Source organism: Nicrophorus vespilloides, unplaced genomic scaffold, assembly GCF_001412225.1.
Source record: "Nicrophorus vespilloides isolate i.1.1-1 unplaced genomic scaffold, Nicve_v1.0, whole genome shotgun sequence".
NCBI classification, from domain to species: domain Eukaryota; kingdom Metazoa; phylum Arthropoda; class Insecta; order Coleoptera; family Silphidae; genus Nicrophorus; species Nicrophorus vespilloides.
Genome location: NW_017100101.1, coordinates 915928 through 933519, shown reverse-complemented (window position 1 = coordinate 933519; position 17592 = coordinate 915928). Strand labels below are relative to the sequence as shown.

The 17592-nt window shown below is 35.1% G+C and overlaps 1 protein-coding gene across 2 annotated transcripts in view; it reads left to right on the top strand.

Annotated features, from left to right (window-relative positions):
- The first annotated feature begins 208 nt into the window (after nucleotides 1-208).
- LOC108568055 (bromodomain-containing protein 4) overlaps nucleotides 209-17592 on the top strand; it is a 112466-nt gene continuing 95082 nt past the window's right edge. For both annotated transcript variants that reach the window (XM_017928935.1, XM_017928934.1), the window contains exons 1-2: nucleotides 209-2699; nucleotides 3154-3385. In XM_017928935.1, the coding sequence (XP_017784424.1) occupies nucleotides 1011-2699; nucleotides 3154-3385 (1921 nt within the window). In that variant the 5' untranslated portion in view covers nucleotides 209-1010. The remainder of the gene's footprint in view (nucleotides 2700-3153; nucleotides 3386-17592) is intronic.

The window sequence follows — 17592 nt, the reverse complement described above, 5'->3', positions numbered from 1 at the left end:
ACGTATTTTTTATTTACTTATAATTGATAACAATCAAGATATTGACGTCATATTTCATTGTGGAAACATTTTAAAAGAATAATTCAGAAAATAATGTAATATGTAGGTGTACTGTGATGCAATAATGAAGGTTTGGTTGCCTATGTCTTGTAGATGATTGTAATGTTTCTGGTGAGGTGAGCAGTGTTGTGCGTGCGCTAGCAATAGATGGTAGAACGTGCCGAAGGAGAGATGTGTATGTTTCAGTGTTTGAGTTCGACACACCAACCAACAGCTGTAAAATGGTGGCCTGTCAGAGTGTACGTATTTAGGGCGGGGAGTTCTTTTTTTTTTGCGTAAAGTCGTGTGTGTGGAATTTGACGAATTAATTGTCGATAGTGTACGGAATTGGTTCGCGATCGTCCGAACTGTCGAGCGGGGATCCAAACGGTCGAACGGTGGGAATCACCCGAGTGCCCTAGCCTAAAAAAACAATTCGGATAAGCGAACAGAGAGAGCCTTGCGTTGCGTGACATCGGCGATGAAAGGTAAACAATAGCCGTCGTCTTCGTCTGGCCGTCGCGGGCTCTCGGTGGTTTCCAGATATGCTGGACATTCCGTCGGAGATGCTCCATCGTTCGAGTGAAGTTTAGTAATAGTAGTAGTAGTGGTTCTTAAGTAAATCGTCTATATATATTAATGGTACAGAGCGATTCGCTCCACTGGACTATCAATTTGCGATGTCGCAGCCGAGGGTTCTTAGCATTATAGAGGGGTAAATCGATGCACGGGGTTAGATTCTCGCACCGAACCTGAAGGCGCAGGTTCCAATAGGCTGTCCCGAGCACGTTGAGGATAAAGCAACAGAAAGTCACTGGCTCGGACGCAAAAGTGTATTTAGGGCTTATCAGCCGGACGTGCGCCATGTGCAGAACCAGATAAACACCGAACGAAGAACAACAATAATAACAACCACCAGATATATACAAAGCAGGGACGTGCGGAAGTAATAAGCTGAGGGGGCCGCAGAAATGCGCTCCCAGAAGACGGCAGAAAAGAAGCCGGTAAAAGGTGTGAAAATGAAAGCGTCCCAATTAGCGGTGAAGAAGAAAAAAATTAATCTTACTAAGGAAATGGAGGCCTCGATTTCTGAAACGATCTCCTCGGTCATAAAAGCCAAGCCAGGATCTTCAAAATCAGAATCACCGACCACCAAGAAAGTGGCCGCCAATGCCAAAAAGAAAAAAGCTTCTCCAGGAAGACCCAGGTTACGAAACTTGCCTGTCAGAAAATTGGAGGTAGTCAAGAAGGTGCTACCACGGAAAAAGCTCGTGGTCAAGAAGGATCTTCCAAAGGTTACGGTTACCAAGAGGGCTACAAGAGTTGTCAAGAAGGTTCCGCCGCCGAAAGTTACAAAAGTTAAACCAGTCAAGTCCAAGGATAAGAAAGCTGTACCTGAGAAGAAAGTCAAGAAAATTGAGGAGAGCAAGCGGCTGAAGCTGAGACCAAGCAAAGTGGAACCGATGAAAACTCGAGCTGTCAGCAACGTGAAGCCAAAGACCATAATCAAGCACAAGATCTTGAAGCGGCAACCACTCAAGAAACCTGTAAAAATCGTGAAGCCTATCAAGAAGGAGAAGGAATCGTCACCGAGCGTTGAAGAGGAGCAACCCCCCAAGGAAGAGCCAAAGAAAACGCAGGTGGTAGTGAAAAAGGCGAAAGCCAAATACAATACTAAAAGCAAAGTCAACGAACAACGCAAAATGAAGCTGTACAATTTTTGGAATGGTCCGAAACGGCACAGAGTGGCCTCACTGAACGCTTTAGCGAAGGTGCACTGTTTGTACGAAAACGAATCTCGTTCGCATCTCTTGGATCAGATGGACATAAAACCGGAGACTGTTGTAAAACGAAGCTCCCCATCGCCATCTCCGCCTCTTATTAAAACGGAAAACGAAGCTTCAACGAGGACGTTGCGATGCGTTCCAGGTTTACGAGCGGTCGGTAAAATGTGGGACATGCACGACACCACCTCATCCAGTGAGGATTTTAGCGAAGCAGAATACGAACCTGAGAAGGAAAGGATCAAAGAAAGAGAAAAGAACAAAGAAAAGGAGAAAAACAGAGAAAAAGCGAGGGAGAAGGCTAAAGAGAAAGAAAAGGAGAAGGAAGAGCTTGCAGAAAAGGATGAGGATGCGGATGAGATCGAGGAAGTGAAACGCGAGGAAAAGAAACCAGTGAAGAAGCGTAAACGCACCGAGCTGATAATGGACTTGAAGGATATGGTTGTGAGGAAGAGGATGGCCAGTTTGAATGCGTCGGCCATCCTTGCGGCGAGTTATTCGGTGGAGAAACGCGGTTTCGGCGGTTACTCCGACTCTGAAACTGATTCGGAGACGTCGGAGGAGTACAACAGCGACGAAGGTGTTCGCACCAGAAAGAGGACGACGTACGAGAGCGACGTTAAGAAGGAGGAGATCATCGAGGTTCGAGCAACGCCGAACAAGAAGGTTTCCGTCATTCTCAACCAGGACACCGACGTGACCATCACCGGGGTCTACGTGAACAGCACCACCAGATCTACCCATCACGAGGGATACTGCAGCATCGCCGGAATGCAGTACCGCATCTCAGCGACGAGCCACACGCAGACGGCCGCCACTGCGGTTGCAACCGAGACCATCCTGCAATCTTCCAGTAGCACGACCACCCAGGAAAACGTAATTATTACCTTTCTTTCCCTTCATTTTTGCTCGCTTCAGGCTACAACCACATAATGCGAATGAATATTCATGCATTCACTGGTTCAAACAGTTCTCAAACATTGTATACAATCATAGCACAAGTTTACAGAGGGAGGATGAGAATTACCAAAACTTTGACTTCACTAAACATAGCAAATTAGTTTAATAACTATCAAAATTAAATAGCAAACAAGGAAACCCGCGAAAACTTGAATTTCATAATACAGTAGTATGAGAAGTATGTAAAAATAGTTAAGTTCATAGGAAGTAACAATATATTCTAATAATTATTCAATATTTTAAATTTTACCACCTTTCGTCACTACAATATTATTTTCTGAAAATTAAATTTTCTTTACTTCAATCGATAAGATTTATGCAAACGTAGTGTATATTATTTTTCAATTGCATGTCTTCATTGCACTTACAGACAAACATTGAAACACCCCCTTCGAAATCCTACACCCCTTTGGACGCGCTCTCCAACATGCAGCCACCGGCTGGAACGTCTTCATCCGGCGTTCCTCTAGGTCACCATCATCTTCCGCCGCACAGCCAAATGTCACCGTTGGGGAGACGAGGCCATGGGTGTCCATCCAGCGCGTTCAGCGCTCCACCGTGCGGATCCCATCTTCCACCTACAGACCACGGATACATGCAAGGTAAACACCATTATTTTAAATCTATATATAAAATATTGCAATATTTCAAACTGCTGAACGCGATTATTTAATAGTAAATTCATTAAATTAAATGCAAAATCGAACAATATTATTGGGGTTTTATTCGCGAGAACCCGTACAAATTGATGAAACTGCATTCGCACAAGCTTATAAATTCAATTTTTTTGCATAATTCACGGTAGCTCCGATATTCAAAACGAAACTAAAACAAGAGCCTGCGTTCATTACCCGTCGAATCCACTCGATTTTATTAAATTTAGCCTCTCCGCATGCACATACTCTACCTAATTGAAAAGGTTTCCGGTTCGCAGAGGATAATGCAACACACAGCTTCATCCGCCGCAAACTACGTTCATCATTATTATTTGCATGAGTATTGATCAAGATTTTTTCTCTAGAATCTGAGCTTTCTTTGCCCGGTTGTTATTGCTTGCAAATAAGATATATTCATAGGGCGCAGTGCGCTTCGCTTCCTTCTTGAAAATCGATGCACGAAATTGAGGGATTTTCAATCATATCAGAAAACAGAATTTTCGACATGATTGCATTTCGCATTTCCTTTCACCAATTAAACCCGTTTCCAAACATAAATCTCTGCGCGAAGAATGCGTACGAATAATCCGATGCATCTGAAATTCTATGTGGATTCGAGGTCCTTGTTTTTCTTCCCTTTTCCAAAGCAAAGTGCAAACTCGAAGGCCAATTTATTGCGCACCGCATTTGTCGTCGGTCTACCGTGTTCAAGGGATGAATAAATTGCGCTACAGCTCAACCCAAAGCAATGATCATACGTTTAAGCTGTCGCATGCCCATAAATAATTCAACTTTGCTGCTTATTACTGCAACTGGATCGTAAATTGAACACCTCCGAAATCATGTTAACCTTAATCCTTAAAGTATGTTAAAACGTATTTTTGGATCTCTTTTAAATAGGTAAATCAACTTCGAATATTATATAATAATTTGAAACAAATTTAAAAAATATTACATAAATTTGGTTGTATTTTGCAAATAATTCTGTAAGTAAATCTCGACAAAATGGTTTTTAATAATGTCCAGCTGCTGCAAGTGTTATTCTTCAAAAACGATTAATCAAAGAGTTTATGGTGAGGTGACAGCGGTAAGTGGAATGCTAATTGGAAAAACGCTCCGCTCTAATGTAAATCTTTTGTCTCGCCGTGTCCGAAGTCATATAGCACAATATATTATATTTTTTCTTGTTATTTACGCAAGCGCGTTGATATTAATTTTGCTGGACGGAAAATGTGTTTACCAAATAAATCTGTCACAATTATTTTCCAACGATTAGTCACTCAGCATCAAGGTTACTGCGTGCTCGCAGAAGAGAGATTTTTATTTTATCAATTATTTGCCACTCTATGCTGTAAAAGCCACATCAAAGGAAAGTGAATATAATAGGAAGACAAATTGTTAATTTAATGATTAAATCATTTGTTAAAAGGGAAAAAATAAATTCTCAATTTATTCCATTCTTCGAAAGAATTAATTACATTTAATTAATAAATTGATTGAGATGTAGAATATTCTTCATATAAAAACTATTGGGTTTGGCAAGAAAGTTTCTTCGGTTTTCACAAATAGATAGTCAATGTTATGAATTTTTCCTTCTGTCATTTGAAATATATCATTTTTAACTGTAGAAGCGCATAATTTTGTCTGCTGTTAGTTTAGAGGAGTGAAAAACCGAACATTTTTTACATATTTTACTTTTTTTATTTAATTGTATAATGTTGATAGTTTAATACAATTCATGTATCAGAATTGTTTAAAAAAATCCGTTTTGGAGACATTGAAGATTTTTATGACAAAATCAAATTTAAATGTAAAGAATCTCGATATTCGAATGAATTCATAAAGATTCACTTAATATTTGCAATATCCATCTCAAACTTTGACATATAACATCAATCGATAACGATCATAAGTATATTTTGCACCCAATGTTCAATCCAGATGTTTACGTCAACAACTGATTGTTTCCAACGAAAAATAAATTGACACATCATGTTCCATCAGAACAATACAAATCTTCAGTAATCTTTGGTAACTCGTGACCGGAACCAATCTTGATTGGAAAGTGATCTAACATCCCCATATAGCCTTGAAGCACCATCGGATAACCATTTATTTCGAAGTTTGCAAAACTTTTGAAATGGTAAAAAATTACTAATTCTGATGACCTGTAATCGCAGTTAGTTCTGTTTTTACTGATAAAGACTAGAAGTTCTATGAGCGCGGATTCATGAAGTTGACAGAAAGATGTCAAAAAGTCATCGGACAACAGGAAGAATATATAATTGATTAAAGTTCATTGTTTGTATACATGAAAAGATTTTTATTTCACATTAAACCAATATTTTTTGAAGTTTATAATTGGTTGCCTATTTAATTTTTATTCTTCCATTGATTTATTCATGAAATGTATGTATGAAATTGAATACTAATTCTAATTGTTACTAATCCTAATGATTAGTTTTAATGGTTTGATTTAATGATTAGTTTTTTTTAATTGTATAATTATAGTGTAGGTAACATGTAGGTAGTAAAATAAGTGATTGGAGGATTGTGCAAATATTGAGAACGTGCGAAGTAGATACACTCTTTTTGGTACAGCTTTTCGGATATTACATAATGTGCGGCAAGTGGCCGGAGGTCGGGGGTGCTTCTGCGCACAAGTCTTGACTCCAATGTAACACGGGGTTGGTATTACGGACAATGCACACGTATATCTATATCTTTATATACATGTAGATATATATAGTCTGCATAGTATATAAGAGACATGAGAGTAAAAAGTGTGGCCGAGCAGCCGAATCCTGTGGGTTCGGCCAAAGTCGGGTGCATTTGGTGTGTCCGTGGAAGGAAGGAAGGCTTTGCACTCACATTCACGGGGTTCTGAAGATTATTCTAGATGAATTCCCGTTCGTTGCCTGTTGTAGTAGTAGTAGCAAGGTGCAGACTTTGAAAGCACGAAGCGCTACGGTACAACACTCTCTTTTTCCGCGCACTGCGTTCGGTCGTACGCGATGATCGTTTTCCAGTTTTCTGTGCTTGATTAGTGATACCAATTTGGATTATACCCATTACCTATCAAAAAGGATGTTGCTGCAACGAACAGGTGAGGTGTATCTACCAAAAAAATAAACCTATAATAGATAAATCTGATTGCATCGAGAAACAATTTTTTTTTATTGCCGTTGTGTAATTTTTATTGTGTTGCGCTCTTCCTCGCAGCAGAGCATTTCCAATTACGTACCTAAAGTACACGTGTTTCGCCAATGTCCAAAAAGGAATCATTTTCCAATTGCGGGAAAGCCAAATAAAGCGAGATGTACGTTTCGTTTTAAGAACAAAGAGCGTATCAGAAAACTGATGCGAAACCCTGATTGGAATAATAAACGGATTCTTGAATGGACGAGAGGAAAATCCCATAAACGATTTCGTATCCTTTCATTAAAAAGATGAAGAGTATATCAAGGCCTGTCTATAAGTGTGTCTACGAAATAATTCAATACTATCATTATTGGAATGCTCTCATTCATAATTCATGTTTCCGCTTATGTTTTGTATTCGATTGTATATTATTATAAACGCGGCTTTTAAATTTAAAAAATGATTTTTTTATATTTGAACAGCAATTTTTCACATAGTACCGCTCTGATTAGTGCGGATTCATTATACAGTTAATATATTCGTTAAGAGAGGTTCCACTGTAGTATGGTTTCAAAATTTCAATTTTTACAAACATTTAATTTTAATACATTAAGAAAACTCATTATTGCATTTCCAGCTCACTTCAAGGCAGCAACGTGTTAATCAAATAGTTTACAGTCTATTAACTTAGAAATATTCTTATTCATAATTAATGTATGACTGTATTTTAAGAAAACTAATTATTTCTTATATTTCATGTACGAATAATTTTATTAATTTACTTAATTTAATACAAAAAACGAAGTTAATTCTATTGAGTGAAGTACATAATCGCTGTTTTCAGTGTATTTTGAACTTCTAATGAAATAAATTAATATTTTCAATAATATATGCTAGGTTTTTTTTCAACATAATTTTCTCTTTTCTAAAAATTAAATTTTTGCATGCACATAATAATTACAATACACCAACATAATTATTCATCCATAAATAGTGTTGTACTTTACGCAGAAACGATCTTAATAATAAATGTGTTGATGAAACAGTTTGCAGTTTATTAACACACCTTGTTTCTGTTTGATGGATGAACAACTTAATAGCAGTTGATCTTGCATCAAAATACGCAGAGATAAACCGCTGGTTACAAATAAGTGTGTTTACACTTACTTCGGTAATTAACGTTCCATTAATTGGTGCCGTTAAATCTACGTTTATGTAAAACAAATCGGCACTAAACGGCCGATTAAAAAAATGCGATCCGTTATATTAAAATATATTCGAGGCGACTATCCGAGTGCGTAGGCTTTGCAAAACGATTTTTCAATGTTTTTGTTTTTTTTATTTCTGAGAAAACTGTTAGGAGGGATTCGTTAAAGCGCATAAACGGTAACGTATGATTCAATTACGTAACGCGAATGGGATTCGAAGTGAGAGCGCACACATATCACATGCAGACACGCCAGTTTTCGTATCGATTCTGGTCCGCATAAGATTGCAGTTTAAAGTTGGAGGAAGCTCATATTTAAATCCGGATCCGGTCATTTGTATTTCAACTTGGGAGGATGGGTGGCTTTTGGAAAAGTTTGCCGAAGAAAGTGTCCCTTCCTCTAGATGCATTATGTATGAACAGTCGAAAAGCACGCGCCATTTCTTGTCCTTCTCTTCCTTTATACTCAGATTGTGTTTAGTCGTGTATTTGCGACTTTTGATTTCATTTCAATTTTCTGCAAATAAATGACTCGCCGGAGAAATCAAATATCGAACTTTTTTTTTGTTTGTTTGCTCCTTCTCACATATAAAACCTGAGAACTTTTTTGGCGGAGGATAAGAGTAACGAGGGAGAGATGAGCAGCGGGAGCAAAAAGCCCGGATGATTTATTTATTTGAAGGGGGAATTTCAAGTCCCTTTATTTGCTTTACTTTTATTGTCTTAAGAATATGTATTCTTCCTTACAAAAGCAAAAATAATACGTAAAACTTCAAGCTAAAGATTTGCTACCATACATTTAAATTTTATTAAGTCAACTTTCTTAACTGTTTACTTTTTCAAATAATTTACGTTTCTGAAATTTATTTTTTAAGTTAAACATTATTTAATTTCATCGTACTTGAAATAATTAAAGCCATAATTTCTGTTTTCTTCTCAGCTGCTCTTTGCTTGGTATTAGCACGCAAACTAATCGAGAAGCAATAAATTTAGTCCACAAAACAAACGCGAACGGAAACGTGTTTTTTGTTGTAGTTGTTGCATTGTTTCATTTATTTTATATCGTGTCTTGCTCCTTCGCTTATTTATCTCGTTGTAATTGAGTAAATTACAAGATACAGGTGGCGCGTGTAATTGATTAATTAGTCGACGATTAAGAAGGCGAATTCGTTTCGGAGATCGGGGGCGTCGATAGAAGAGTAGGATGCCGAGGAACAGAACGCGAAGGATTTAATCTTACTACCATCGTCTTCGTAATTACCATAGTCGCGTCCTTTTCCGCGGTAAATTTGTTACTTAATTCGGTTATTGTTATCACTTCACGAACATCCCGTTCTTCCATTTACATTTCATCCCAGCTCAACAATCATTGTTTAACAAAGTTAGTTTAATTTTTACTCTATATCAGTGTTTCCCAATGTAGCGCTATTAGATTGTTAAGGGAGAAATTAAAAAATTAACACACCTAGAGTTTAACCTATAGTGTAGTAATAGTGAGCTAATTTAATGAAATGTGGGTCTATATAGAAATCCCGTCAATCAAAATCTCCACTTTATTAAAATCCCGACTATATCAAAATCCAAACAACCATAATCCCGACAATATCAAAATCCCGTCTATATCGAAATCCCGACTATATCGAAATCACGACTGTATCAAAATCCCGACTATATCGAAATCACGACAGTATCGAAATCCCGACTATATCGAAATCCTGGGATTTAGATCGTCGGGATTTCGATTGCCACCGGTATTATTTTATATATGTTTCATAGGGGGCATAAGAATTATATAAAGGTTTTGGGTCATGGCACAAAGAAGGTTGGGAATCACTGCTCTATATAAAGCATTATTTTGTCAATAATCCAGTTCTATTTATGGTATCAGTACTGCAAAACTACAATTACATTGAACTTATACCAAATATCATATTATACAAATCGTTTTCTTTCATCGGTAATAGTTATCAGTACAATGTTGACTTTATATACGAATTTCGATTATATTAAAAATAACCGTGCTGCAAGTAACTTGCTGTTAAACATATAATTCATCTCAATAAATTAAATTACAAACGAATCTTTAATTCGAATCGTGCTTTATTGGTATGAAATTTCTCACAGTATATTCTATACGTCCAGTTGTTATTATTAATTACTTCTGCGATTTATTTATGAGCGTAATGATAATAATTACGTTGCGAGAGTTATTATGGTCTTGTCTGCAATTACGCAACGTAATTACATAATCCGATCCATTATACTCGGAGCTGCGATAAGGATTCTTAAAGTCGTACGCGCGAAATGAAAATGCCTGTGACTCATCGGTGAAGCCCAATTGTGAATAATTTTACTTTTTTTAGTACATTAATTTTACCCTGTACCTTCGGTTATTGTAATCGAATTATTTGAATAATTCTTATTTTTAAATAATTTTCATCGTAAATAAATTTATGTTTTGATTATTGTAATCTAATTATTTTGAACATTTTATTATACTAGTTTGTAATGAAATAATTGAAACGAAATGAATGAGTAAAATCTGTGACAATATACATCAAACACAAACAAATGTTTACTGCAAGCTTTTGTAGTGAGCTAATTTAATGAAATGTTTGTTTGTGCACGGAAAAAATGTGGTGTAACACAATGTTTTTCAACTGTATATCCGGCGCATTCAAATTGAATAAAGTTGGTTTTAATTTAAATTTGGTCTCTCTCTCTCTTTCTGCTGCGGAATAATAAATGATAATATTTGAAAGAGTAAAACGTATGTTGTAAGCGGGAGAGAAAGAGAGAGATCCAGAGCGCAAATAACAACTTGTTGAATAATTACAATAATGGCCGGTAATTGCGAGCTGAAAGGCGCGCCCCGTTTTCTGCGTTTCTGCTCCGTTCGAGTGAAAAGGACGAAATAATAATAAAGGCGAGCACGAAATGTTTTGCAAAATGCGAAGAAAAATCCGCATAAAAAATAAATAATAATACAAATTGTGCACTAAAACGCAGATTTCTAATTATGAAAAAAATAATAACATAAGCTAATTAATTGCACGTTTGCGGTGTGTATCAAATTACATAATCATTTAAACGGAATCGTTTATCTTTTTGTATATTTATTCTCTGTCTTTTACACTTATTGTTAATTAGAGGAATTTGTTTAAGATACTTTCTTTAATTATTAACAACTTTTAACTATTTTTTATGAAATTTTTAAGGGATTGCTATGGGATTTCTATTAGACCGATGATTTTGTTTTTGACATTTTACCTTTGAAATCACGATATTACTCAATTGTTTTTAAACCTCTGTTATCTGAACATAGTTAAAATAAAAAAATATAAATGTTCTCAGGTAGTTTTAAGCTTAAAACGTGTAATAAAATAAGTGAATTGTAGTAATTTAGATTACAAATTAATTTTCACATATATTTAGTAACAATATTATTTTATCAACTTATTTTATGGTGTTCTGCTATACACATTTTCTTTTCGTTACATCATAAAAAAATAACCTATAATGAAGTGACAAGTATTACTTGAAAGTAAGTTTATACTCACTTGGTGTTTCCAATTGAAACATAAATATTGTTCGTATATAATATAAAGATTACATTACAGTATTTAGGTCTGTTTCACGTCTTTTTATAATTTAAATAGTGACATAAATGTGCCTTGTAAGTACCGTCAGACGACAAAGGGTTAATTGCGTTTATGTTGAGTAAACTTTCATAATAGTTCAAATGTGGATAAGTGATGGCGCTTCGGTTGTTTATCACAATATTGACGTATCTCGATGTGTACGGGATTTGTGTAAGGTGGCGATGGATCGGATTAAATTGTTTTATTCATAAGCAAGTAATTGCCACGTAGTTCCGAGTTAATTAAAACGTGTCGCGTCGATGTTCCCAGCCTTAATTGGGGGCCTCCACTCTGCCTAAGATGATCTTCCCGCTGAAGGCGCATGATCGATGCTGAGGATTCGTGCGGTCCCCTCGCTTTCTTTTTCCACCGTCGTTTAAAATTTAATATCGCCAACTTTCATTACGCCTAATTGCACTTTGCATAATCTAATTACACGGCGAGACTGAAATGAAAATATATACACACTGTTAGGTCACAATTGCTTCCGAGCATCCATAATGACGCGGACGCGAATTACATGCGACAGGTAACCTATTTTCTTTTGTTTGTTTATTTTTAAGTTTGTCTAAAATGCTAATATTCCCATAATTATTGCTTAAGGAAATATGGCAAGATGTTAAGTGTAATTTGGATATTGTTATTTTTTTTTTATCCTTATATTTTCATTCAGAATTGATTGGAAGTAATGAAAAATATTGAGAAATAAATCGGAAATTCTAAATTTAAGTATTCGGACAATGAAATTCTTCTTCGTACTAAGCTCTCATCTGAGAAAGTGCAATAAAATTAATTTTGATGAAATGTTGTGATTGATTATTTTGATTGTCCGGATAAAATGATTGAAAATTACTTTATTGGCATTCGATGAAAGATATTGGATAATGTCATCGCTCAAATAAAAATGTACTTGATTGAAATTTACGCCATCGGTCATCGGTCGGTTTTCGTTAAAGCTCCTTCGGAAGCTCGACTGATTGACGTGAAGCTTCTTCTCTTTTTTTTTGGAGTGAAGACGATGGCAAGAGCAAAGCTTTCCCATGGGCACGAGGGGGACTCGATTCGAGCCTCTGCAGTCCCCGCGATATCCCACGGACAGAAAACCATCGGATGTTGCCAAACCGGAATTCCGATCGGTTAACAATCGAATCGTTCGCATTTATTGTGATCGCCCATAATGCGATCATAATCACATTATATCACTTCGGTCATTGTTATCGTCAAACTTATTGTTGTTTCATGTCTGCTCTTATAATCAAAGAGCGTAATTAGAATTGTATTTTAACAATCTTTTTTGAGTAATTCGGTTATAGTTCAATATTATCAATTGTTGCATACTTTCACAAGATTTGTCAAGTTGTTGTCACTGCAGGGACATTATATTTTTTTTTTAATTCGGACAATCGATTTTCAAATTATTACATATTTATACAAAGTTTGTCAATTTATTTTGTAATTTATTTTGTTAATAGTAATCTCTTATTATTTGTTGTCAATTGTCAATTTATCATATGGAGATGTGGTGGTAATTTCAGGAATTAGTAATTTTTAAATAAATCGATTAACGCTTTCAAAATTACAGCGTTTTCATCAGAGATGTGATTTTTAATAAGTTTATTCATTCTTCTGATGTGGTAATTGGTCTATCTGATGGAGATAATTTGAAGATTGTCCGTGTGTAGTTGGCATTATTATGAGAAGATAAAAATCATTGTGCCTTGCGAAGGGTGAGGTGGGGAAGGTTCAAGAAAGGAAGAAAAGGAGTTCAGGCGAGCGAAGAATTCGGTTTTTTAGCTGCAAGCTAAAACCTTGTAATATAATGAAAAGGTATACAACAACCAACGTTAACAGCAACAAAGAATTGCGTTCGCATAAGCCGCACTCAGAAACCACTGTCTGCGATCTCTGAGCCCTTTCCCCCCAAAAAAAAGTTCGAAGAGCATCGTCTTTCTGCCTTCAAAAATTACTCTTCTTTCGATCATCCATGAAATTAATTTTCACATATAATTAATCTCCTCATATTCTACTACAATGAATACTTTTAATTTTGTATGAAATTAATATTCAATACTAATTTATTTGCAAATGTTTCAATAGAAAAACGTTCATATTTTTGCATTGATTCACAACGTTATTAATATTTATATAGAAGTAACCTTGAATTTTAATTATTAGCTATCGGAAAGTCTCTTTCTACTTATATGTCTAGATTTAACATCTAAATTTATATATAAAACAAAAATGAAAACATTACTATTAACATTTGAAAAAAATATGTATTAATATCAAGGATAATATGAGTATTAGAATATGAGAAAAGTAATTCCTTGACGTCAGTAACCTATTATAGTAACAAATTTATTTAAGTTGGTACACTTGACAAATTTGTCTATACATGAGTAGATGCAGAATTATACAATTTATTTTTAACACAATATGTTATAAAAATACAAACAAAAATCGGACGAAATCTTAGCCTGATAAATTAATGATGCGTTATTTTTTTCAATCTTATGTAATGGATCCGGAGCGTCATATGTCTCTAATTTTCCAGGCTTATAACAGCATGTCCACGATTTCGTGGGTAATTAATCTATAAGCTGTGTGTGTTTCTGTGCTTCCTTTTTTTGGTTTATATTCCCGCATGCCCATCACTCCCACTAAATAAACCAAATATCAACATGGGATGAGATTTGGAACATCTGTTTTCGAAAAGCAAAAAGGATGGCAGTTGTCGCATTAATGGACTTGAGTCATTTAAAAAAGATTCTTCTGTAAACATTTGTATAGTAGAAGCACGATCACTTTTCTCTTTAGGTTTTTTATGTTGTTGGTTTATTCTCTGTTTTATTGTCGTCATTTCACATTAATCATTTTATTAAGTTGTCTCTTTTAATACCAATATATTTTTTAAAATATCAAGTATTCAAACATTTTCGAACGATTATCGGAAAATAACAACAAATTTATGAGACAAAATGTTAGATTTATTATAATAAAAAAATCATAAATTCTAAATCTATTTCTCTTTCGTAAAAGGTTCCAAAAATATGTTTTTTATTCTGAGTATAAGACGCACCTAAAATCAACTTTTTTTCTAGTCAAGTAATGTTCGTCTTATGGTCCGAAAAGTATAGTATTTTATTAGGTATTTGATTTCAGTAATTGTTTATCAGGTGTACCAACTATTATTAGTTATTGAAGAGTTAGATATTAGTTGATAGACATCAACGACATCATTTCAAATAACTGCATTCAATTGTACGGTTGATCATTGAAGCTCAAATAAATAACTCTAAATTTTACTCAACATCTGTCGACTCTCGTCGTGTTTCCACAACTAACAGCATCCCAAAATTGGAAGCTCGACAGTGGAAACGGCAAGGGCGATAAATAGCAATTAAATCCGAACGCAGTTGTAATATTTGTTACGGAAAACCTGTTGGATTTGTAAACGCCCCGGGTGCTAATTCGAAATGTAAACAATGCGCGAACCGAAGGCAACGATAATATAATCCAATTGTACTCTAAACACCGCTAGATTTAGTTATGAATTATTTCGAATACCAAACCTTCCGCGTGCTTCCCTTCCTTTCAGACGATCCATTTCGGTCCTCTCCTAATTAATTCAAACCAACAATCTCAGCTCTCACAACCACCATCCGTATGTATTACATAACATCTTTTATCACATTGAATACATTACAATGGCGGAGTCTAAGAATGTATACAATATAGATTGATGATATTTAATTATTAATTTCATGAAATATATAAAACAACAAATAAATCAGGAACTTTCAATTTATGCAACCCTAGAGCGCTTACGGACAAATATTGGTTTGTGTATTTTTTTCGCGTATCTTTTGTCCACCGAATTACTAAAGATATGTATTTGATTGTGCTTTTGTTAAATGTACATATAAGTGTTTATTTATAGCGGATTAATCAGCGTTTCTAAAAGTTGATGTAGATTAAAGGAAAATAGATAAAAGCAAAACGTTCTTTCGCATAATTGATACCAGTTTTAGGAATAAATCTAATAGTATGCACGCATTTTTCATGTGCTACACTAGTACGTCATGAAGGCTTTTGTTTACTAAATCATGATTCACCCTCGTGCGCTTCGAACGTATTCGATTCCACACTTCGTTGTTAGTATCGCTGCAACAGCAGATAGTGGCAAAGCTCTTTTAAGTGTGTGAAAATCTAAATTGTAACGAAAAAAAGTAATTGTCGAAAACGATGATTCACTTTCGCGTAAACTAGGTTGTCTATATGGCATCATCAACACCTGTCAAATTAGTGATCTACAAATTGCCTATATTTGTCCTCGGCTTATCATTTATCACTCAGTTGATGATCGGCATTCGCGGAGAACGGGCCTCGTCCGATGAATCGAGCTCATCTCTCCCCCCTCGTGTGCATGTTAATACAACAGTTACAACAAGTGGCATCAACTGAGAACAACGAAACAAACAAAAAAATATATATATTTGAGGGGAAAAACAAGTAAATAAATATTGGTCCCAGTTCGGGGATTATCCGTTAATCCCCGGTCATGGTTTGTGGACTTACGGCGTTACACTCGAAAAGGTAAATCCGTCCCTGCCATAAACCCGTGCACGACACTTGCACCACAAAGCTTTCAAATGAATTTGCTACCTGCGCAAATTTGTTGACCGTTTAATTCCCTCGTTTTTATTTACTCTTCCCTTCAACAACGATTTGACACGTGAATTTTAAAATTCCTCCAATGATCATCGACTTTTTTCTCATCTTCATTTAGAAAAAAAACTGAACAGTTTATTTACAAAAAATATTTATCTTCTAAACCCTTTTGTTTTAAGCCATGAAATAGAAGTATTGAAATATTCACGAAATGTTAGGATAACAAATATCAATAGCTTTCAACAATGCAAATCTGCGTTAACATACATTTTTTTGTTTTCACAGGATTCACAGAATAATATTTGATTGCTCATAAAACTACTTAATTATAACAGAAACGATGATATCATCATTGTAACTTTAGCTTTAAATCATTTGCTCGAGAAATAAGATAGATCAAATTTAGACTTTTCTATTATTTTTACTAAATTTATGTCATCCGAATCTTTATTAACATTCATTTCCTATTCCTGATAAGATTCTCGGAAGTTTGTTTTGATAAACGGTCTAAATTTAAATAAAATCAACGATGATTGTTTGAACCTTGTATGTATTACATACTTTGTTAATCAATGAATGACAAATCATATTCTCATGGTGTAATTGAAATTTGATTGATATATTTTTTATATTTTGTATGTATTTAGTTCCTTGTTTAGTCCGGTTTCGTACAGTCCGGTATATAGGCAGAATCGATTATCCGTACTATGCGAGGTATTGATGTATTTTTAATACAAATCCTGAATGAAAAGTTATTTTAACTGTACTTGCATGTATAATTGTATATGGTTGTGCAATACGTATTTACGTTGATTCAATAATGTTTAATTATTCTTGTCAGTTATGAATGGCAATTTATCGAATTTTGATAAATGACTTAGAAAGTTTACATTAATTTCAACTGAATAAACTATTTTCGGATTTATGAACTGAAATTGAGATTTACTGTGATTCTAAATTGTTTCATGCTGAAAATGTACGAAATATATGTATGTACATAAATAGTACTGAAGGTCGGATGTGAACTTTTGGAACTTACGTATGCACCACGTAAGTTAGTTTCGTTTGATTTTGTAACCGGGCGGAAAGACTGGAAAACGTGGATCGTAGATACTACGATGATGATGAAAGTCTTTCGCGAATTACGCCAACGCCGAGCTGCAGACACGTGAGCAATCCGTTGATGCAATTGCGACGTCCATTAAATGAAACGACGAAATAAATCATCCGGGTTTTCCTTCGAAGACACCATGCATTTCGCATTGGGCGAACTCAAATAGGAAATATCGAATGAAAGCACGCGAATGACTTTCATTTCGTTCGACAAATTCCAATTGGAATACACTACATTATCGATTCCTAATAGATCTATTCAATATATTTATTTTAAGGTTTCATGAGTACACCTATTATTATTGTATTGTTTAATGTTGTGCAAACGTTTTTATTTTTGTTTCTCATCCTAGGATCATGAATTTTGATTATTTATTTTG